Genomic DNA, 24056 nt, shown 5'->3' with positions numbered 1-24056 from the left:
ACATATACAATTTTCTCATAAACAGATGCCTACGGTCCCCAGGGAGCAGCCGCGCAGACCAGCCGGCGAGGTTCTCAGAGACCCTGTCACTCTCCAAGGGTCTCCATCCAACATCACCGCCCGCCCCGCCCCGCCCCACCCCTCCCCTCCCTCCTGCTCCCCTTCTGTTGACCTGCCCAGAAACCCTGGGGATTACCTTGCTTGTCTTTATCACCAAAAATAAGTGAAAAAGTAAGTGAAAGCAGAAGCAGACACCAATAAAAAACAAGGCTCATGGCTGGCTATAAACAAAAGCAAGGAAGTTCACAGAGGAAAGCCGGAAGGGGTCTGCTTCCCTGAAAGGTGCAAAGGCTGCTTCCGGGGGACACCGGCGCCCTCACGACCACGTGCCCTGAGGACGCTGGCCGGACGTCCAGGCGGGCCTCTCTGCAGGCCCCGCTCCCCTGCAGCTTGCGCTGGGGTTTGCTATGGTGAGACCTGTGCCGAGAGAGTGCACTGCTGCTTGGTGCAAAGTGATCTCAGGGGCTGCGGGCCGTGGTGAAGGCAGGCGGGTCTTGGCGCCCCTGCCCCGCGGAGTGATGGAGAGCCTGAGACTTTCAGGAAGTCAGAACCCGAGCCTCCAGCATCAGGGAGGGCGGGGCTGGGGGAAGACTTACTTTGCTTCCAGCGGGCTGGGCCTGGGCCACTGTGTCCTGTTCTCTGTCTTCATCCATCTTCTCACTGTCTCCACTTCTCCCCCCGGGGCCTGGCTCAGGCCCACCTGCAACAGACGCCTGCCTGACTCCACCAGGAGAAGACCATCCGTCCATCCATCCACTCACCCCTCCACCCACCCACCCCTCCATCTGCTGTGAAGCAACCAGGCAAGGCCCTCTACAGGCCTCCCAAAGACCTATCTGAGCATCAGTTAGAGCTGGTCTGAATCAGCAGAAAACGAATACTCTGCATCAGTTTCACCAATGGTCACCTTCACTGACTGCTTCCTAAGCAGTCTGAAGACACCGCAGTGTGTGGGTGAAGTAGGCCTGGAGCTAAGTCACCTTTCCCCAAACTAACCTCTTCACTTTCAGTCTCATTTCACCTGCTTCTCAGCCCCGGGCCTCCCTCCCCTCCCTTCTCTGCCCCTCAGGACGCCTTCTCCACCTGAGCCCCCGGGCCTGTCCCCCGACCCCCAGCACAGCCTCACTCTTCCCTCTTTTCCCCCAGTCACGCTGGCCTGGCCGGTGTCTGTTCCCCCAGGTCACGACGAAAGAGTGATGAAGTGCGTTCTGGGGTTTTAGTCTGGAGGCCCCATGGATCACCCACCTTCCTCAGGGGCCAGGGGCACCCCGGCATCCTTGTGAGCACAAAGGACTTACTGTTGACGTCAGGTGAGCTCTGCACTCGGTCAGGTAAACCTATAACCGAAGAAAAGCTCTCAGCAAAGACCCCGACGGCCCCCACCAGCTACACCCATGCGTTAGGCCCTGCCTGGACCAGCTTTCGAAACATTAACTTGAATCATTTCTTCTTCTTTTTTACGTTTGACTACTTATTTTTAAAGGTACAACTTTCCTGATTTTGTGCTCTTTCTGTGTGCCCTTTCTTGGTGTGCTGCATTCACAGGTGCCAGCAGGGAGAATGCAGCCCCTGGACCATCACCCCACCTGAGACCCGCCTCACCGGGTCCGGAGCAGTGGCTGGAATCAGAATTTTTGTTGCCCCCCAGTGCCAGCTCCTGGCCCTCGGTGGTGACAGTTCTGAAACTGGCCGCTTCTGGGTGGCCCTGGCTCCCAGTTCTGGACCCTGGCCAGGCGTCAGAATCCCCGTGACCTTTTACCTAACGCAGATTCCTGAGCCCACCCCAGTCCCTAGAAATCAGAACCTCCCGGGGCCAGGACCAGGTCCTCAGGGCTGTGACGTGGCCTGTGGTTTCCCACCGTGAACGGGGCCTTCGGCGTTGAGATTCTGACGCTTCGCGGTGTGGCTTTTCCCGGGCTACCTGTGGTTCCCACACCTGAGCCCTGCGGCGACGGTGAAACCACACTCCTGCTGCAGGAAGATCCCTCAGCTGGCTCCGGGCCGGCCGAGCAGGCATGGGGCCGTGGGTGCATGCGGCTGTGGGATTTACTGATGGGCTCCAACTGAGACAGAAATATCGGCCACGAAGCAGCAGCCTGGCGAGGAGGTGGGGAAAACTCCCGAAGAATAGGCTGACGGTGCCCCCCGCCCCAGCGTGTCACCAGGACACTCCTAGTGACGCCAGTTGTCGCAGCACGGTTATCAGGAGAGCCACTTTTACTCTTAAAAATGTCCTGGTTTCAGTGATTTATCATATGCCCCCTGCACCCCTGGCCCCCTCCCCCTGTGGTCTGTTGCTCCAGGTGCCAAAAGCCATCACAGGTGAGGATGCCTTTCGGTGGTCTGTCCTAAATTCAACAGTGTGCTAAGGTCGCTCAGAAACACCTGTGCCAGGCCCAGTGAGTGTGCAAATGCCCTGAGGGTGGCCATGCCTACCTCCTGCATCTGCCTGTCAACGTGGGGCTTTAAGGGGCACAAGACACAAGTAAGGCGCCTCTCCAGAAGGCCTGGGGGAGACGCCCAGGCCGGGGCACGGTGAGGACACCCCCAATCCCAGAAGCACCGCCTCTGCTCGGGACGTGCAGGAGCTCCAGACCCCAGGGCATTCTCCTCGGTGCCCCAGATGGAGACGGTCAAGACACCGAGCCCCCAGATACCGGCCTGACAGGCCGTCACAGACCGAAGGCCTGGCCAGGTGTTGGCAGAGCCTGGGACTCAGGTGACAGGGGCAAGGCAAGAGCTTCCCGAAAACACCGCTCAGTTCTCTCCATTCAAGTTCAGGAGGCACTTCTAAGCTCAGGCAGTCTCACATCCTTCCCCTGATATATCCCTCTCCCCAAATGGCTTCAAGGTGGGCAACACAGGTGAGCACACGTTTAGTGTAAGAACACCGTCTGGACCTCAAGTTCTTCATGGAATAAATACTTGGATTCAAAATACTAAAAGAAACGATTGAGCTACAACCCATCTCTTTCAGTCTCGATGATCGTCAGACTCAACGGGGAACGTCTGCTGAAAAGACAGACTCTAGGCCCCATACTGGACGCCCAGGGAGAAGGCTCACTCCTTACCTGCTCCCTGCAGCCGCCCGCAGAGGGACCGGACTACCTGGGCACCCCCGAAGCGCTTGAAGCGGGCTCTCACGTGCCCGTAGTACCACTCCAGGGAGCCCCTCTTCACCTGCCTGCAGAGACACAGAGCTCAGGCCCGGGCGGCACCCACCCCCGCGTCCCCGGAAGGGGCAGGCCGGACCCCCCGCCAGCAGGGCCACTCGATCTCCAGGTCCCGGCTCACCTGGCCAGGTGGCAGGGGTCGCAGAGCCAGCCCTGCTCCTCCGGGGTGTGGCCGCAGCCTTTGCAGGTGAAGAGGCCGCAGTCCAGGCATTGCCTCTTGGGCGTCTCGAGGAGCCGGTAGGGCAGCAGGCAGCGGGCGCAGTGGGTGTTGCTCAGGTGGGCCGTGTCCGGAAGCAGCTCCCTCTTGGAGTTTTCCTGCTTAATCTTGCCTTTCAAACCCCTGAATCGGAAACAAGAAAATATTGGATGCCTTGTTTTTGCAACAGGCTTTAAATTCAAGGGCACGCACACACACACACACACACACACACACACACACAGACGACTCTCAGATGCAGAAAACAGTGACCCGAAGTCAGGTCGCACCATGACTTTCTTTCATTGCCAAAGGGCTGCGAACCACACAGGTTCAGAATCACAGGAGGGAACAGGCCCACCACTGCCCGCACCACCTCACGTAACTCTGTATAATGGGAAGAGGATGCACAGACGTCCTGGACCCCAGGTTGGTTCCCCAGCTCTGACCCTGAACCCGGAGCTTTTCTGATGCAGAGCCCAGAGCTTGGAGACTGTATAGCTGGATGAGTGTGGACCCGTGGCCACCAGCACCCAGTGTCCAAGCTCCGTCGGACCAGATGGGGTTGGCGGCTCTGGGAAACCAGCGGGGATGGGGGCCCGGTGAGGTCCTGGGGGTGCAGCTTGGTTGGGCCACACAGTTATCTAGAGCCAATCTGTGGCCCAGTTTAATTGTTTAGCAGGAGGTTGGAGAAGAGAGAAAAATCCAGGAGGTTCCTGGGCTGGTCAGAGCAGCAGCAGGAAGAGTCTCAGAGGCTGGAGCAGACGTCTCATGTAGATGGTGGGCCAGGCCGACGCTCTCCTCCGTGAGGCCCAGGCCAGCCACGCCTGCTCGGCCACCCTGGCCTGAGTTAATGGTCCTGAGCTGAGGATGACACCAGGTAAGTGGAGGTCAGGTCGGCGCCTGACAGTAAGAGCTGAGAAGTTGAACCCACACAGGTTAAGAGAGCCATAAAGGTTCAGGATCACAGCGGTCCCACTGCTGCCCGAACAACCCCCCTAAAAAGGCCACGCAGAGCCCTGAGGGCAAAGTCAGATCGTACTTCCTCCTCGGGCAGGTTTGGGTCTCTTCCAGCAGGGGAGCAGGTGGGGCTGACTCCCCAGGTTGTCCCTACGGAGCGAAAGGCTGAAATGGCTTGGCTTGGAGAGCGTCCAGAGCAGGAGTGATCCAGCACCCAAGTCTCAGGAAACCAGCTCCCACCCTCAGGTCTTCAGTAGCAGCTTCCAGGTGAACTCGCCAAATGGAAGATGTGCCCCCGGATAATAAACACAACGCTTTTGTTCTGGTCTGCAGAGAACGTCTGCCAAACGTAATATTTTTAGTTTCAGATGAGATCAAATTAATCCATTCTTAGTGACAAAAACGAGCCAGACACTAGGTGCCATTGTCTCCCGAGAACTCTGTAGAGAGCGTGGTTTCTGACGGGGATGCCCCAGAGCCGGGTGCAGGCTGAAGACAGGGCAGCGACTCTAAGGAGCTTTGGGTGCCTCCTTCTGATTCCATGAGGCACAGACTACACTGCACCGATTTCCCCTACCAAATATGCCCTAAAATACTCATGAAGACAGAGACAAAAATAAGACTCTTGTCTCAGCTTCAAAAGCCAAGGAAAAAAAGCCCAGTGGTGGCAGGAACCTAGGAAGAATACTGTCATCCACTGACTACAGGCTAGATAAAGCTGCATTGACAAGGTAGAGCAAGTGTCTTCCTAAAACAGCAGAGCACCTGGGGCCAGGTGGAAAGGGCCTAGTGTCCTCCACGTCCACTCTTGATGTATCTGCTTCAGCCAGAAAACCTAAAGGCCACCCCTTGGCTGGGCAGGGCCTTGTCCAGCTTCTCTCCCGGCATGGGTCCCCCATTCTCCATCCAGGTAGAGCCGGACCCCCGGGAAGAAAGACGAGGACGTGTAGAGGTACACTGCATCCCAGGATGTGAAGTCCTCTTAAATAAGAGCCCGTGAGAGTCCTGGGGTGGTGGCTGGAAACTTTCAGGTGTTGAATTTGGGGGAACAGATAATGATCCTCTGCTTCAGATTCCTTTTTTGTGAATATATTTATTTGTAATATATATTATTTTTCAAAAATTTTAATTTTAAATTTAATTTTAATTTTTAAAAATTAAAACAATTTTATTGGAGTATTGTTGATGTACAATGTTGTGTTAGTTTCTGCTGTACAGCACAGTGAATCTGTTATACATATACATATATCCACTCTTTATTAGATTCTTCTACCATATAGGTCATTATAGAGTACTGAGTAGAGTTCCCTGTACTATACAGTAGGTCCTTATTAGTTATCGATTTTATATGTAGTAGTGTGTATATGTCAATCACAATCTCCCAATTTATCCCCCCTACCTCCCCCCGGTAACCATAAGTTTGTTTTCTACATCTGTGACTCTGCTTCAGATTCTTTAAAACATAACTTCTCTTCTTCACAGCTGGAAAACAGGAGGGAGGGAAGAGGGGACCCCGCATTGGTCCAGCAGAGTAACACCAGATGCCTGCCAACCAGAGGGCACATCAACGGACCTGAAGGATCGTGAGGGGCCAAAGCCATCCATATACCCTGCTTATCGCAATCACAGGGTCGACCAGATGTCCCTGCACTACAGGCAGGGACAAGCCCAACATGCAGCTACAAGTTAAGGTCACCTTCAGGAATAAAAGATGCCCTGAATGTGATTTACTACACAGTAGTAGTAAACAGAGGAAGACTTGAAACTAGTCTGCTTGGTGTGCTGAGTCGGCACAAGAGAGAGGAGCAGGAGGTAAGAAGAAGCCAGGCTGAGCTGGGAAGACCACAGGCTATGTTCACCGAGGTGGAGAAGACTGGGCTAAAGTGAAGATGCAAAGGAACTGAGGTTGCCAATGGGGAGGGAAACGGGCAGAACATCAAGTCCAGGGATTCAGAACAGCGGTTCTCAAGGTGCGGTCCAGGGACCTACAGGGGTACCTGAGACCCTTTGACAGGGTCCACAAGGTCAAAACTCTTCTCATAATAACACTAAGGTGATATTTGTCTGTTTTGCTCTTTGACCCCTGCACCGATGGTGCAAAAGCTATGGTGGGTGAAAGTTCTGGGGCCCTAGCACAGATCAAGCCAGAGGTACAGAGTGTACCGGCAGTCAATCTGCTCTCTGCCAGAAAAGAAAAGAAAGGAAACCATGTCTTGATGAAGTGCGTCTTTGGCTAAAAGTGTGTCAAGTGACAGTATTTGTTGCCACTGACAAAACTCAAGCTTTCAAGCTCAAAGACTTTTGGAAAACTTTTATGTCTCTGCTGACTTGAGCCTCTCAGTGAGTTTTCATCACTGAGAAGTTTCTGATAAGATCAGCAGTGATGGTAATGAATGTGATTTTTTGGGTTCTGTATAATGAAACATGTCGACGTTTGGAAAGTCTGCATAGGTGTCACAAAATCACGCGTGGATAGAAGATTGACCCCAAGTGCAAGATGGACCAATGGATTTTAATGTAACAGGAAAGGTAAAGTTCATTGACATGGTTTCAGATTCCACACTGTAACTTCCTTTAAGAAACTACTGTAACTTCCTTTAAGAAACTACCAGTCATAGGGTTTTCGTGTATTATCAAAACAATGTCCATAATTATATGAAAAAGCTACTAAAACACTCCTGCTTTTTCCTACTACATATCTGTGTGAGGCTAGATTTTCTTCCAACACCTCAGACAAAACAACATATTACAACACATTGAACGCGGAAGAAATACCAGAATTCAGCTATCTCCGATTATGCCAGACATTAAAGGGATTTTCAAAAAATACAGAACAATGCCATTGTCCTCACTCATGTTTTTATTTTGGAAAAAAAGTTATTTTTCATAAAAATTTTATTATGTTGTAAGGGGTTTATTGTTGTTTTAAATAAATGAATGACTATTTTTAAAACACCCAGTTTTAATTTTTGATGGGATAAATATTGACAGCTATAACCCAGCTAAACAAAAGCTCCTTGGGGTTCTCAGTAATTTAAGAATATAAAGGGTCCCTCAGACCAAAATGTTTGAGAACTGCTGATTTGGAAGTCACACATTTACTCTCCTAGAATGCAAAGAAAAGGGCTGAGGAGACAGAAATGTGGAGAAAAGAGGACAGCCAAGGCAGAGAAGGGCAAACACCTGACGGGTAATAAGGCACACCTTGGAGATATTGTGGGTTCAGTTCCAGACCACCGCAACAAAATGAATATTGCAATAAAGGAAGTCGCAAGAATTTCTTGCTTTCCCAGGGCAAATAAAAGTTATGTTTACACTATACTGAAGTCTATCAGGTGTGCAATAGCATTATGTTTGAAAAAATAATGCACATACCTTAATTAAAATATTTTCTTGTTAAAAATTGCTAACCTTCTTCTGAGTCATGTTCTTTTTGTGGGAGGAGGGTCTTGCCTCTGTGTCGGTGGCTGCTGACTGATCAGGGTGGTGGGTGCTGAATGCTAGGGCGGCTGTGGCGATTTCCTAAAATAAGACAACAATGAAGTTCGCTGCATGGACTCTTCGTTTCATGAATAATTTCTCTGTAGCATGCAACGCTATTTGATAGCAATTTACCCACAGTAGAACTTCTTTCAAAATTGGAGTCAATTCTCTCAAATTCTGTTGCTGTGTTACCAACTCGGTTCATGGAATATTCTAAATCCTTTGTCATCATTTCAACAATCTTCACACCATCTTCACCAGAAGTAGATCCATCTCAAGAAACCACTTTCTTTGCTCATCCATGAGAAGCAACTCCTCATCTGTTCAAGTTGTATCATGAGATTGCAGCAATTCAGTCACATCTGGAGCCCCACTTCTAATTCTAGTTTTCTCACTGTGTCCGCCCCATCTGCAGTTACTTCTTCCACTGGAGTCTTGAACCCCTCAAAGTCATCCGTGAGAGTTGGAATCAACTTCTTACAAACTCCTGTGAATGTTGATACTTGGACCTCTTCCCATGAATCATGGATGCTCTTCATGGCATCTAGAATGACAAATCCTTTCCAAGATGTTTTCAATTTACTTTTCCCAGATTCATCAGAGGAATCACTGTCTCTGGCAGCTGTGGCCTCATGAAAGGCATTTCTTAAAGAATAAGACTTAGAAGTCAAAATTACTCCTCAATCCATGGGCTGCAGAATGGATGTGTCTTAGCAGGCACGAAAACAATATTAATCTCATTGTCCATCTCCATCAGAGCTCTTGGGTGACCAGGTACGTTGTCAATGAGCAGTATTATTTTGAAAGGAATCTTTTTCTGAGCAGTAGGTCTCATCAGTGGGCTTAAAATATTCAGTAAACCGTATTGTAAACAGATGTGCTGGCATCCAGGCTTTGTTGTTCCATTTATAGAGCACAGGAAGAGGAGATTTAACATAGTTCTTCAGGGTCCTGGGGTTTTCAAAATGGTAAATGAGCCCTGGCTTCAACTTAAAGTCACCAGCTGCATTAGCCCCTAACAAGAGAGTCAGCCTGACTTTTGAAGCTTTGAAGCCAGGTATTGACTTCTCCTCTCAAGCTATGGAAGTCCTAGATGGCACCCAAAATCAAGGTGTTGGTGGGACTGGGATTCTTCCTGGAGGCTCAGGGGGAAGGTCTGTGCCCTTGCTTTCCCAGCTTCTAGAGGGCAACTGTATTCACTGGCTCACGGCCCCTTCCTCCGTCTCAGAGCCAGCAATGGCGGGTTGAGTCCTTCTCACCATGAATCACTCTTACGTTGCCCTGTGTCCCCCCTCCTTCCATCTGTCAGGCCCCTTGTGGCCCACCTGGATAACCCAGGATTGTCTCCCTGCGTCCAGGCCCTGACTGGCATCCTTCCATCTATCAGGCCCCTTGTGGCCACACTGGCCCACCTGGATTACCCAGGATTGTCTCCCCGTGCTGAGGCCCTGATTGGCACCCTTAATTGCATCTGCAATCTTAATTCCCCTTTGCCAGGTAGCCCAGTATACTCACAGATTCGGGGGATTAGGACATGGGCATCTTTGGGGGCTCATTATTCTGCCATGGTTCTGAGGGGAAAATGTGTGAGCAGAGATCTCACTCCCAGCTGAGAGATTCCCAAATATAAAATCCACCCCACCCCACCCCGCCATGCCATTCCGGAGGAAACAACGTGAAGATGTGCTCCAGAGCACTGAACATCGAATCTCAAGTATGACCCTTAAGAATGAGGGTGAAAGGACCAATGAGTCACAGAATTGAGACAAAAGTATTAAAAGTACATCAACCAAACTAAAGTGTCAGAGAGAATTGCTGAAAGAGGACAAACATAATGTAATAAGAACTGAAGAGCAATTACATGATGTAAGGTCTTGATTATATAAGTATCAGGAATTATAATGAGGGAAACAGACACTTGCTAAAGTTCTTTGAGGTCTTCTGAAGAGAATGAGCAAATGATGATAAAAGGGATAAAGAAGAAATACGTGGTGATGTGTGAACGACAGCCCGCTGAGAGGGAGGCTCACAGGAATCTCATAAGTGATCTCAGACCAAAGTTAATCTCCAGGCTGCGCTGGCAGCTGACTTCCTGTTTCAGCCCCTGTCTTTTCAACCCTGGAGTTGCCTGTCTGTGGTGCCAGGTGGCCCAACAAAGGGTGACCTCAAATTCCTTATTATTATTTATTTTTAAAGCAAGTCATGGTTTGCAAGCCATGTGTCACACCAGGAGCTCTTTCATGGGTAATCTCAGGCATTCAGGTCTGTTTGCAAAGATTGCAAATCCACATCACCACCTGTTTGCCTTTCTGGGGAAGGTCTGCAGCCCTAATATTTGACTTGTGGGCTGTGCCCTTGAAAACAGGGTGTTCTATTTAGGTAAACTTGGGTCCTCACCCAGCGACATGAGTCACCCATGCATTCTCATTTACCCCTTTCCTATGTAAACTTTCGGATTTTTGTGTTTTTCTAATTTGGAAAACTTCTTTATCCTTCTGATCTTAAGACACTCTTTAGAGATCAAAGATATGAATCACTGCCATTTCTGTTAAAACTGTTTCTTCTAATTTTTAAAAAATTAAACATTTTCCTTTTAAATTCAGATGTACGTATTTAGTCAATACTTATCAGTATTTTGTGTTGTGAGGTCTACCTGTGTTGTCATATGTAGGCTTTTCCACTCCAAGATTATGTACATATTTACTTATATTCTCTTCCAATAATTTTCAGTTTCCTGTTCTACATTTTTAATATATCAGTTATAAAGCTAACTGAGGTCAAACTCCCTCCCCCAGCCCTGCGCTCATGGTCAACTATTCCAACACTTAGCTTTAACTAATTCTTCCCTTTCTTACTGATATGAAATGTTACCATCGTACTAGATATTGTTATACATACTTGGTTGCATTTTAGGGACTTTCATGTTGTTTCATTGATTATCTACATCTGTGAAAGGGGTAGCTGCCAGAACAGACCAGTGCAACATGAGGCAGATGTAAGGATGTGCAGCCCTTGAGTGTGGGCTGTCTTTTCAATTAAAGGGAGCAAGATGTGCCAGAGTTTAGCAGGGTGTCAGGGACAAAGGAAAGGCTTTCTGTGTTTATTTGTTTGTTTGTTCTTGCTTTTGTTTTTTTGTTCCAATATGGCGATTGATCCTACTGACATTCCAAGTAGGAGCTAGAGGACAGAGAGGGAGTAACCGAGGCAGCTCCATGCTCCAGGAGCTGGGAGCAGACAGGAAAGGGCCAGAGCACAAGTAAGGGCCAGGAGAGGGAACACAGGGTGGGCATGAACACAGGTGAGGATGGGGGGAGGATGGGGGTAGGTTACACCTGGTAGCCTTGAGCTTTCTGTGAGGAACTGGGTGAGCTCACTGTGACAGTGACCAGGGTCTGGAGGAGAGTGAACACTTGAGGAATTGCCTAAGAATTTTTGTGCATCTTTGGGTTTTGGATTCTCCAGAGTGTAGCACTGTGTTGATGGGAAGCCAGGAATAACATCACACCATGTACAGTGAACACCCTACTCCCGAGTCCCTGGTCACACATGCCGACTTCAGGGAGAGATTTATATCTGCCTGGGGCTAAATCAAAGGCCAGACAGCCTCCCCCTTCCTTCTCCTCGAATTCCCGAAATAGCCTGTGAGAAAAGCCGTTTGGAAGCTCCACAAGGCACCTGCCACTCAGCAGCTAGACCCCCAGGGAAATCCTCCTGGTCATTTCAGAGGGTAGCTGTCCCCACGGTCTGCCCACAGCCCCAGTCCCTGCAACAAGCGTGTTCTGTTTGAAATGTCCCGTTAGGAGGCTCATGGGGAAGATGCACCAAGATGCTCCAGCCTTTGCCCTTCACCACCGGATGGCCTCCATCTTCCCCATGGGGCTGTGAGAAGTCCTCTGCACAGGGCAGGAGGTCAGGCCTGGCCGAGGGGTCAGAGGCTTTCGTGTCATGGAGATGGTCTACTGGGCATGTGGGCATTAGTGCTGGGGACCTGGGCCAGCTCACTGGTCACACACTTTGACAGCAGAAGCCAAAGAGGTGCTGGTCCTACCCCACAGGAGAAGGTGCCGGAGCCCTCACCCAGGCCCCATCCCAGCATCCTTTACAGGGTGATGCTCCCACATGGGGAGAAAAACTGAGCAGCCATCCATCAAACATACATTTCTGTTAACTTTGTAAACACTAAAGGAAACGTATTCCTTTTTTTGTTTGATTGTTTCCTAATTGGTAAATTTGGTGAATTGGCTGTTTAGCAAATCGCCTCTCCGGTAAATGTGCTGCTGGTGAATTGACCTTGAGCCCACACACTATGTCCACTTGACGTGTATTCAGGACAGGAAAGTTCTTTCCAAGTAATGCATGTGTCTGTTTCTTGGTTTCACGGTTTCCCCCCTATTAAGTTTGTTCTGTCAACGACCTCGGTAGGTGTTTTGAGCTGGGCCATCCATTTGGCATCTTTCAGAGTGTGTCAAAGACATCAAAAACTCATCTGATTTCTATACATCTGAAACTAACACAACCTTGTAAATCAACTATATCTCAATAAAAATTAAAAAGCAAACAAAAAAACTCATCTGAACAACCCCTGAGCAGCTCAGTTTGTTAAGGTCACCCACTTAGTGGTCACCTGAGGGCCAGTTTCTCCATTCAGCCTATTGTTGATTCATAGATTAGAGAATCAGGAACTGGGAGAAAATATGAGGACCCCAAGGAATCGTGGAGAAACCCAGACGTGCGACAGAGAATGGGATATTGTGGTTTCAGGAAATGGACGATTAATGTTGAAACTGGTGAAATGCACAGATTAACACTGAGAGGAGATTGGGAAGAAGGAGGTTTATTATTTTTAAACTGTCTTCAGTTTCATTCTAGACTGCTGGTATTTTAGCCAACTTGCTCTGCAGAACCAATCTCAGTGTCCAGAACCCAACTGTCTTTATTCGGAGCTTGGTTCCGCCACGCCCTTCCTAAGTCTCAGCACCCACCCGAGCAGAACTTGAACCCACACCCCGCGTGTCCTGGCCTCAGAACCACATGCCTGGGCCCTGCTCCCAGGGGTCACGGGGACCCTGGGGATAAGGCTTGTCACAGGCAGAGGTGGCTTCACCTCTCGTTGCACAGTTAACCAATACCACAGTGAGCAAGAGAGAAAAACATCAAAAAATAAACCCCACAAAATACCCTTCACTAAGCCCCCGCTGTTTCCACGACTCTTCCCCAGTGTGTCACCAGGGGCCTGTGTCTGCACAAGAAGCACCAATCATGGGAAGGCGACTGGGGCTCCAGCATCCTTGCCTTGACTCTGCTGTGGATTCTCTGAACCACCACCTCTCCGTGCTAGAGCATTTCCAGGGACCACGTCCTGCGCTATTATATTTAGTAAGCTCACCATCTAATCGCACACGGATGGCCAAGAAGACACAGGTGAGCGGCCGATCTGAAGGCCGCGTGAGCAAAAGGGCTCAGGCACTTCCGAACAAGGACATGACCCTGACCATAACCAACTGGCCGGGGACCTGACCTCACCCACAGGCCCCCCGGAAGTGGAGGCAACACACCTCGGATCCTTAGGAGACTTCCTTTCCCAGCAGTAAGTGGAGCTCACCTGGGCGTGTCTCCCTTTTACAGGGTGAAATGACTAGAGGAACATGGAAAATAAAGAGGAAGGGTGTCAGGAGGGCATCCCCCGTAGACAAGAAAGATCGGAATTTCGGCACAACCACCTGGGCTCTGCCTGGACGGAGGGAGGGGCTGAGCCACTCAAGGGTCTCCCTGGAGGGCTGGGTTCCCCTCCGCTCTGATTGATCTGCGATTCTATACACGTATCGAATGGGAGGGTCTAAGCTGTCATTGAAAATAAAAGTACACCAACTATACTTCAATAAAATAAGTAAATAAAATAAAATAAAAAAATAAAAGTGACAACAGCTGGGCTGCTTGGAGAGGCTGTGATCCCCAGAGCAAAGGCCAGGCGGGCTCTGTCGCTGAGAGCGTGTGGCCCTGGGCCCCGGGTGCAGCCTCGAGGCCACAGCTGAAGCAGAGGGAGGGGACGAGGGGCAGGGCGGGCCCGATCGGCGCGTGGACGCTGGCCAAGGTCAGCTCTGGGCCCCAGTCCTGGGGTCGCGGGGGGCTGAGTCAGGGCCCTAGACACCAGTGGGGAGAAAGCGCCTTCATAATGAAAACCCGGGGTGGGGGGGGACCTGCAGCCCACGGCAGAGCGGAGGGTGGAGGGTTCCACAGAGAGGCAGCAGGAAGCCCCGCGGCGCTGATCCAGACGCCTCCCCGCCATCGAGAGGCACTGGGCTCCGCTGAACTTGCTTCTCTTGACAGTCTGTCGGTTTGTGTGGCTCTGCTCTGTGTCGGGACCCAGAGGCTCCCACTGCTGCTCCTTCTGTCTCCGCTGGGGTCTGTCCTTCTCTCTGTGTCCCCCCTCCAGGGTGGTCTCCTCCAGGCCCATGGCTTTAAATACTGGGGGCAGCTAAGTAATGATCCCTCTACCCCAAAAACGTTATGTGTCCTGGTTCTTAGAACCTGGGACTGTGTCACCTTACAGGGCAAGAGGGACTCTGCAAGTGTGATTAAGTTAAGGGCTGTGAGATGGTGATGGGATTAGCTGGGTGGGCCCAGCATGATCGCGAGATCCTTCTAAGTAAAGGAGGGCAGGAGAGTCAGAGAGATGTGACGACAGAAGCAGAGGTCAGAAAGACAGAGACTGGAAGACGTCAGGCTGACGGCCTCGAAGAGGCGGGGGGGGGGGGGGCAGGAGCCAAGGAGCGTGGGTGCCTCGAGACGCTGGAAGAGGCAAGGGAACCTCCAGAAGGCAGGCAGCCGCGCCCACACCTCGACTTCTGGACTCCAGAGTCACGAGGGATTTGCGTGCTTTAAGCCACTAAGTCTGGAGGGACTGTAGCAGCCACAGCACCTGTAGGTGCATGCGTCCTCAGTCCTGCCTCTGCTGGGTTCCAGCCCCGTGTGTGGGGGGCTCCCCTGTCCACTTCGCGTCTAACAGGCAACCCAGTGCCAACGGGTCTGACCCGTGTCCTGGTCTCCTCCACACCTGCTCCACCCTCGCCTTCCCCAGGTGAGGTGACCACACCTCCATGCCCCAGTTCCTCAGGCCATGGCTCTGGAGTGACCCTGACCTTGACGCCTCCCATACTCCACACCCCACATGCAACCCGTGGGCAAACGTGCAGGTGCCCCCTTCAGAGCTCATCTGACCGCTTCTCCGTAGCCCACCGCCTGCAGAGCGGAAGCCGGGCCTTGTTACTCCCCTGCCCGAAGGCCTGCAGCCACGCGGGGAAAGGCCCAAGTCCTGCCCGGGTCCTCAGCCCCCCGACGGCCTGCTTCCCACCACGGCTCTGACCTCCTCTCAGTGCTCCGCCACCAGGAGCCTTGCAGGCATTTCCTTGGCTACCTCCCCCCCTTGAGTCTTTATACAATGTCTCCTTCGCAATAGGCCTACCAACTCACAAACGTCACCAAGACAACAGGGAGCCCAGGGGACAGCTAAGCCTTGGAGGTCTGGTGGAGGAATATGCAAAGGCAGGGGGGGAGTAAGCAACGCCCGGTGGGTTTTAGCTCAGCCCACAGGGAGAGACGTGCAAAACGGCGCTGGGGCCTCCATGCTGAGGATGAGGTGCCCCCAACACTGCTGGAAAGAGGCAGAAGTCAGCCTTTGTCCTAAATGCCCTTGCTCCCAGCTTCTGGGTGTTTCAGGCCAGCATCAAGACTTTCCCTATTCATCACCTTTAGCTCTTTTGTTCGTGCAATGCCGTGCCCTAAGCGTCGCCCGGCTTAGGAGAGAATGTCACCCTGGGGTTGGATCAAGTTGAAATAAAACTATTCAGGGAATATCTGACTCTCAGGAGGAAAGTCAGATCTCCTTGTTTTAATTAGGAAGAAACTTAATTAAAGTTTCTTAAGGCCAGAAAGCAGAATGTTTCCCAGCGCCCGGCTTCCGGCCAGGGTCCTGTACCCGAGCTCCCGCTGTCTGGCCACTCAGAGGGCCGCGAGGTGACAGTCCCCCCGGAGGCCGCCAGGGGCCCAGCCACACACACTCACTCTAGTCTCTCCTCTTCTTTCCTTCGCAGGTCAAAGTCCCGTTGAACCACTTCCCAGACGTGCTTGGCCTCTTCATCCGTGAGCGTGGAAAGATCCAGTTTTTTCCCCATCTCTGCTTCTCGTCAGGGTCACACCTGGAATAACACAGGACCACAGTGTTCAGCCCAGGAAGCCCACATGCAGATGCCGGCCAATTCACAAAGAAGAGGCAACACAGAAAGTGCTGACTGATTTCCCAGCAGCTGGAACCTGGGTTAGATGGTTTTAGAAAACAGGCAAATGGGTGTCTGGAAATGTGTGCAGTCGAAATAAATGAACTCGTGTGTACAATCCCCATACCCCAGGAGTCAGACTTCAGATGACGTTATGCCCTTTTCGAGGACACGGAAGACCCCAATCAACGCCAAGAGGACAAAGGAAGGAGAATTCAAATGTCAAAAACCAAGAGGAGGAGAGCTTTACCACCTTGCTCGCTACGCAGTGTGCTCTGAGGACCAGCAGCACCTCCCAGAGCCCGTGAGACACGCAGACTCCCAGGCCCTGCCCAGCCCTCCCGACTCAGAATCTGCATCCTAGCAAGATCTTCTGATGACACCTCCACCTGTCTCTCCCTCCCCCATCACGCCTGTCCCTTGAGTATTTCTTCACACCTCCTAACAGCTGGTGACATCACATATCGCGATGACGGCGACTTCTCCCTGGCACATGGGGGTGCTTTTCTGTGCTCCCACTTCTCTGGTCTTCATCAGGCCATACAGGGGCCCCTTGGCCAGAGACTGTGGCCACTTCACCCCATCCAGCTCTGCTCTGGGGGAAGATTCTGTTTGGGTGACAGGTTCCCTGTGGGCAACCGAGAGTTCAAGAACCTCTGTGTGGCTTCAGCGAGTCTTCACTGAAGACCGAAATATGCTTTTTAGGAACATCAGAGAAGGGACCCAATCTGTCTGCTCTCACTGGGAAACCTTAACACCCATCGAAAGACCCAATTTTGCTTCTGAATTCTGGGGAACATCTCCCTTTCACCAGTGCTGACCAGCCGAAAGTACTCTCTGCAGAAATGTGAACACAACTTGCTCCGTGTTAGAAAACTGCTTTGCTCTACAAGAGGTTAATTATGAAAAGTGACATTTTCTGAGCAACACTCGATACCAGCTAAAATGGAAATGTCCACAGAGATCCCACGGCTGTCAACTAAACTGCTTCCTGGATTGTGCCTTAAAATCGGTGACAAATAATTTCTTAAATTTTTTGCACCGACCCCTCAGTATTTCCATCCTCAAGCACTGTGCTGTGAACGATGCATTAAGAGGATGCCCTGATGTGCCAGAATCATTCAAACTATTTTCATTACAGTTGACTTTAGATTTTGGACACGAAAACACTAAACCAAGACTGATGCCTGATGCTCCTCTAGAGCACACAGTTTGTTTTTAAAAAAACTGGAACAAAAAGTCATTTGATGGATGACTGGGGTTTACTCATTTTTGTTTTTCACCATTGTTGAAAAAAATTCTATCATAAGAAGCCCATTCATTGACATTCTCTTTCCAGAGCAGATGAAAGCCGTGACCATCAGCTGAGTAGCTGGCATTCTCTCTCCTCTCCTCAAGGAAAAGTCACAATTCCAGGCCTTATTTCAAGAAACTAAAATTGTGAGGTGTGAGGGAGAAAAGCAGAACAAAAGGAAATGAGTATATCTTTCTTGTCACGCAAGCTTAACCGTCTTAGAGCATGTCAGTGACTGATAAGGGATGGATGGAAAGGTCACTAGGAGTCAGAACTGCCACCTGGAGGCTTCACACCCACAGGATCCCCCCCACCCCAGCCCCCTCTCAAGCCTGTCTCTTTTGTTTGATGCGTCTTTCTAATAAGGATGGTACTTGGTTTCCCAGCTCAGATAGCAAAGGCCATCGAGGCCTGGGATTGGGCGCGCACTGGACCAGGGAGGGTCTGGGCACCTCTGGCGAGGCGGGGGCCTGCCGGGGTCGGGTGGGGAAGAGGCCCAGCCTGGCTGCCTGCTGCCTGGAGTGACGCCGGGCAGCAACCTACTGAGATGTGCACAGGGGAGACCAGCATGCAGAGGGAAGCAGACGGCCTCCCACGCTTCAAGGGGACCATGGCACCATGGCTTAGCGCCATTTCGGAGGTTCCAGGGATGACCCTGAGTTGTTGAGGAAAGTGATATGTGTTCATGATGCTCTGTTTAATGAAGCCAGGAACGATGCAAAACAGACTTCGAAAAACAAGCATCCCACATAGCTAAACCAAGAGCAGACTGTTGGTACTTCATGGATTAGACATTATCTGAAAAATTGTACTCTGGTGCCTATTTTTATTTATTTATTTAACGTCTTTATTGGAGTATAATTGCTTTACAATGGGGTGTTAGTTTCTGCTGTATAACAAAGTGAATCAGCTATACTTATACACATATCCCCATATCTCCTCCCTCTTGTGTCTCCCTCCCACCCTCCCTATCCCACCCCTCTAGGTGGTCACAAAGCACTGAGCTGATCTCCCCGTGCTATGCAGCTGCTTCCCACTAGCTATCTATTTTACATTTGGTAGTGTATATATGTCCATGCCACTCTCTCGCTTCGTCCCAGCTTACCCTTCCCCTTCCCCGTGTCCTCAAGTCCATTCTCTACATCTGCGTCTTTATTCCTGTCCTGCCCCTAGGTTCTTCAGAACCTTTCTTTTTTTTTTTAGACTCCATATATATGTGTTAGCATATGGTATTTGTTTTTCTCTTTCTGACTCACTTCACTCTGTATGACAGACTCTAGGTCCATCCACCTCACTACAAATAACTCAATTTCGTTCCTTTTTATGGCTGAGTAATATTCCATTGTATATATGTGTCGCATCTTCTTTATCCATTCATCTGTCGATGGACACTTAGGTTGCTTCCATGTCCTGGCTATTGTAAATAGAGCTGCAATGAACATTGTGGTACATGACTCTTTTTGAATTATGGTTTTCTCAGGGTATATGTGGTGCCTAGTTTTAGCTCTGGCCCAACTTCTGGGTGAGCAGGAGGTGCAGGGAGAGGAGGGGAGGGAGAGTGATTCCAAATTTCAGACACATCCCATACGTAGGATGCTGTGCCATGCAGTAGGGACGCGATGCTTCCGAGGGAAGCATGTTCTCAGGACAGCCAGGGGTCGGGAGCCCGGCTCCCGACATGGGTCCATGACACGGGTGGTCCACGACATGGGTCTTTATCTACTGTGACCAAATCTTGCCATGTAGTGAATTAATGATGTGCAGAAGCTTAAAGCTATTTAGTTATTTATTTAAAGAGTTTTTGATGTGGACCATTTTTAAAGTCCTTATTGAATTTGTTAAAACATTGCTTCTGTTCTATGTTTTGTTTTTTTGGCCCCGAGGAATGTGGGATCTTAGCTCCCCAACCAGGGATTGAACCTGCACCCCCTGCATTGGAAGGTGAAGTCTTAACCACTGGACTGCCAGGGAAGTCCCAGTTTTTTATTATTTTTATTAATTTATTTTTTTCATTGTTGTTGTTGGTGGTGGTGGTGATGATGGGTGGTGGGGTGATGGTTTAAAGCTTCTAAAAAACTATCTTCAGGAAATAATCTGAAGTCGAATGGAGAATATGTTTGATTTCAGTATTCAAAATGCATAAACCAAAAGTCACTGGCAATCGAGGCGTGTGCTGCTAGCACCCCTTCTGGCTAGCGTCAGGCTGATGGGGGAACTCGGGGTATGGTGGAAGGGCAGCCCCTCTGCCAGGTACGGCCACGCTGAGGGATCCACGTGGATTCATGGAGGGGACAGCCTTTCAGCCACAGTCCTCACTCCCCACTTTGCTTGCTCACCAAGACCCTGATCTCCACCCGGTATCCCTCCAACCGTAACAGTCAAGGGGGAACGTGGCAGCAGAGGACATGCTGGACCCACGGAGGGTGCCGGGCTCTGACCCGCCCTAGCCTGGGGGAGCCCCCCAGGGCGTGCGCGCTGCGGAGGGCAGCCCCCACCAGGCTCCACCTGCTCCTGGTTCCGCTGCGGTGTCGATAACGCCTAGTCATGAGCTTCCTGAACAAAACACTTTCAACGTGCGCCTGGTCCACAGCTCAGACCTAACCACATTTGTAATCTTTGAGACTGTTAGCCCTCCCCCATCGCTTAAACACTATAACGGAGAAGAGAGAGCGCGACACGGAGGTTAATGAGTTGGAAAGAGACCGTAGAATAGGTTTTACCAGGTGGATACCCTGAACCCAGACCACCGCATTTCAATGGTGGGTCATCTTTATCTGTTAAAGATTTGAGTTCATATTTTGGCCACATTAAAGGGAGATCTGGGCGGGGATCCCTCCTACACAAAACTTGGGCTGGCGGCCCCCTGAGCCTGGGAGCGATGGCAATTATGACTAGTCACCAACGCCTGAGCAGATAAACTTTGCAGCAAGTCCAAGTTCCTCTTCAATGCCCAACAAACAATGGCAGGAATGCTCTCTGACTCAGAATCAGGTGGGCAACCCTTGCTGATAAAGATGCGGGCACATTCCTGAGGGAAGGCCCAGGTGCCAGCTGTGGGGCCTCTGTGTTAACCCTTTGCGGCTGCTTCCCAAAGCTGGCCTGTGTGGTCACTTCTGCAGGCAGGGCCTGCTGCCCACTGGCAGCAACCAAACCCCCAACCCTCATCAGCTGCAAAATGAGCACCTTCCCCCCACCCCCTGCAGGTGCTCTGAAATCACTCCAGCAGCAATGGCCCTGCAGCTTGCCTCCCGCCTGCCTGTTCTCTCTGTTCTCCCAGCTCCCTGGGAAGCTGCTGGAAACCTTGTTTACGCACGGACATAGTTCTGCACTTGCAGCTAAAGCCTCAGCTCTAGTCTCCACAGCAAGGACGGGCCCCAAGGTGGCGCTGAGGGACGAGGATGCGGCTGAGCTTCAGGAGTTGGGTTCCTATCCCAGTTCAGGCACCAACCAGCCCTGCGACTTGGGACAAGTCCCCTTCCTCTCTGGGTCTCAGTTTTTCCATCTGTACCACGACCTCTATGTCTCTCTCCAACCCTGGGTGATGCCAGGATGTCAGGATTAAAGGGAGAGGTGACAAGGTGGGTAGAGGGGAGTGGGCTCTTCCTCCAGAGATTGCTTCTGAAAAGGACGAGACAGCCCTAGAAGGCTGACCCAATGGCATGAACTGGGGGCAGCCATGAGAAATCACCACACTGTCATCCGAGGGCACCAAAGTCTCCCTTCTGTGTAGCCTACAGGGCTCTGGATCCTCTTCACCACCCCCAAGCTTTCCACTCAGCTGGCTTTAATTTTTCAGTCACTAATGCCTTAATCAATAAGACCCACTGACTGCTAGTCTATGTGCCTGGAATTGTCTTCAGCGAATCCTGCGGGGCACCTACCACTGCACCCAGATTTTGGATGTGGTGAAGCACAGGGACCTATGATTGGTGCTTGGATCTAAGGCGTGAGGCCCTGGAGATTCAGGCATGGGGCTCTTGCCCAAGAGAGCCATGTGTTACTGAGGTCAGCGGAGTGGCTGAGAATCCAGTGGAGGGCTGGACGTCGGGGGACAGAGGTGAACGGGCTGAACCCAGGTGCCAATGTCACTGCTCCGCTGCCATGGTCTGCTAGCCCTGGCCTTCTCCTTGGGGCTTCATGGCCAAGCGCAGGGCCACCTTTGCACCTGGTGGGCTAGTGGGGGCCTCACCTCCCCCCTTTATCATTCCAACCTCTCAGAAAGAAATGTGTAACTAAAATTTTAAAAAACAAACATAATGCAAAGACCCCAACCCAACTGAAAATGAAATGGGGTTTTCAACATTTGGTTAAGGTGAGTAGGACACAGCCTGGGAAACTGCAGGGGATATGTAAAGAGGTCTGGCTCAGGCAGGGACCTGGGGCCAGCGCCCACTGTGTGACTCTCTCCGCCTACAGACCCTTCCCCCATCCCGATCACAAGGTGGTGGGCCGTCGAGGGGCGTGTCGGCGAACAAAACATAATTCCAATAAAAGTGGGGCTTTCAGAGGCCCCAAAGTCCAGGACGCCTCCTCCCATGCCACGACACCACCCGGGCTCTCTCTCTACGAGCAGGAGGGGGTCTCTCCCCAAACAGCCTCAGGCCCCAGGGCGACCAGCCGGAGTGAGTCTCCTCCGAGGCCGGCAGCCTCAGCCCCGTCTGCATGTAGATCCGCAACAGGGCTTTTTTGCTCCCTGAGGATCCAGACCAGCCTGACCAAGCCATCCGGGGGAAGCCTGGGTTTGGGGTTCGGTGGGTTGGACGCGTCCTCCTCATCAGCCAGGACCGAGGCCTGCGGGCCGCTGGGGGCGTTTTCACACCGGCGGGGCTGCACCCAGCCCCGCGGACCCGCCCTGCACCTGGGGCCTCCGGGATATCCCGGGCGCCCCCGGACCCCGCCGTTCCCCCTTCTCCCCGCACTCACCGACTCCTTTCCGGGGCGTGTCGGCCTGGCCCGGACCCCGGGGTTGCTCTCTGCGGTCCTGCTAGGGAGAGCAAGGCGACGGGCCGGGCGTCGGGTCGCGGCGCGTTGAGGCCAGGAGGGCAGATACGGGCCAGGCAGGGCGCAGGGCGCGCAGCGGAGGGAGGGGCGAGGTCCCGGAGGCGCCCGCCGGGTCACGAGGACCGTGCCCCGCCCCGCCCCGCCCAGCTCCGGGAGCGCCGGGCACCTCGGGGTGCCGGCGGAGCGCGGGGCGGACACCCGGGGCGCCCGCGCGGGAGGCGCCAGTGCCGGGCAGAGCCCACCGCTCCTCGCCCCCAGCCTACTTCGGGGAGGAAGGCAGGGAGGGGCGGGCTGAGCCCACACCTGGCGAGTCGGGAGACTGCGCGGTGATGCGGCCGCCGCCGTCCTGCCCTCGGCGCGAAGGGAGCCGCTGGCCTTTCTCGCCCTCGGAGCGCGCGGTACCTCGTTTAATTCCCATCCCAACTCTGCGCGATTGACTCCGGTTTTACAGATGGGGAAACTGAGGCCCAGGAAAGCGCCTTCCCCAAAGCCACAGACTAACTCGTGGGAACGCCTTACTGGTAAGTGGGACTCTGGACCCCGTGTTTCCTGCGGCAGACGCGCGCCCCTCCACGTTTCCCCCCCTGCCTGGACGCGGCTGGACCCGGAAGCTCAAACGCCAGTAGCCCCGCCACGGGGAGGGCACCGAGACCTTGCGAGCCAAAAAAGTCCCGCAAGTCACAGCCGCGGCGCGCGGCGGGGTCAGCATCCGCGCACAGACGGGGCGGGTGCGCGTGCGAGGTTGCCGTGCGTAACGCCCTCCGAGCTCCCGCGCCGCCGCCTCACTTTCCGCGCCCGGACTCGTGCTCAGGGCCGCCTCAGACCCGGAGCGTGCGAAGCACCGCCACCAGCTCCAGCCACCGTGCGGTGCCCGCTTGTCCTTCCCAAACCCCCTGGACATTAAAGGGCGTCACCCATCTTCCCTTTCCCTTCCGGAGTTGGGCGCATCAAAGCACTCCCCCCTCCTCCCTCTCACTTATTATTGATAAAAAAAGATCAAACAAAACTACATTGTTTCCCCCAGGAACTACTTGCGAAACTTTCCATATCTGCGAAATGGGGATAGGAATATAAATAAATACATAAATGATCAGTGCTGTTAGGTGAACAAATACTGATATCTCCGTTTTACAGAGGAGGAAACTAAACCTTATAGGATCATTGTGATGTCACATTGGATAATTTATAAGGCACTTTCAAAAGCCACACAATTCAGCTCGGGTTAGAGCTCTGGTTGTCTGCTGTGCCCGCAGAAGCGCTGTAAGTGCATGTGGGTATTTCTGTCCTCTGGTGCTCTGGCCAAGCACCATCAACTGTGTGTGCGAACCCGGGAAGTAAGGTGACACACTTAACCCAGAGTTTCCAGAAACCCTGTGAGCCGGTTCTTATGTTTTTCATTTCCTTACCATATACTTTACTGTTGCTTATAAAATTAACAGATCCCTTAAAAGTCGGTATCAGGACCATTTTTTTTAAAATGTGTGTTTTATCTTTCATTTTTTAAAAAATTGAAGTATAGTTGATTTACAATGTTGTGTTAGTTTCAGGTGTACAGCAAAGTAATTCAGGTATGCATATACATATATCTAGTCTTTTTCAGATTCTTTTCCATTATG

At 51.8% G+C, this 24056-nt stretch overlaps 1 protein-coding gene across 7 annotated transcripts in view; it reads right to left on the bottom strand.

The window, feature by feature from the left end:
- The window catches only part of MLPH (melanophilin), a 41581-nt gene extending 18561 nt beyond the window's left edge, over positions 1 to 23020 (bottom strand). For 3 of the 7 annotated variants that reach the window (XM_059929009.1, XM_059929007.1, XM_059929008.1), the window contains exons 1-6: positions 22363 to 22720; positions 15934 to 16067; positions 3355 to 3573; positions 3132 to 3244; positions 1359 to 1397; positions 657 to 760 (exon numbers count right to left, since the gene is read on the bottom strand). In XM_059929009.1, the coding sequence (XP_059784992.1) occupies positions 657 to 760; positions 1359 to 1397; positions 3132 to 3244; positions 3355 to 3573; positions 15934 to 16043 (585 nt within the window). In that variant the 5' untranslated portion in view covers positions 16044 to 16067; positions 22363 to 22720. Of the gene's footprint in view, positions 1 to 656; positions 761 to 1358; positions 1398 to 3131; positions 3245 to 3354; positions 3574 to 15933; positions 16068 to 22362; positions 22725 to 22959 lie in introns of those variants that run through there. The other 4 variants (XM_059929004.1, XM_059929006.1, XM_059929003.1 and 1 more) reach the window with 4 other exon arrangements.
- Positions 23021 to 24056: the final 1036 nt, after the last annotated feature.

This window comes from Balaenoptera ricei, chromosome 7 (genome assembly GCF_028023285.1).
Source record: "Balaenoptera ricei isolate mBalRic1 chromosome 7, mBalRic1.hap2, whole genome shotgun sequence".
Taxonomy (NCBI): domain Eukaryota; kingdom Metazoa; phylum Chordata; class Mammalia; order Artiodactyla; family Balaenopteridae; genus Balaenoptera; species Balaenoptera ricei.
This window is presented reverse-complemented; position numbering and strand designations above follow the sequence as displayed.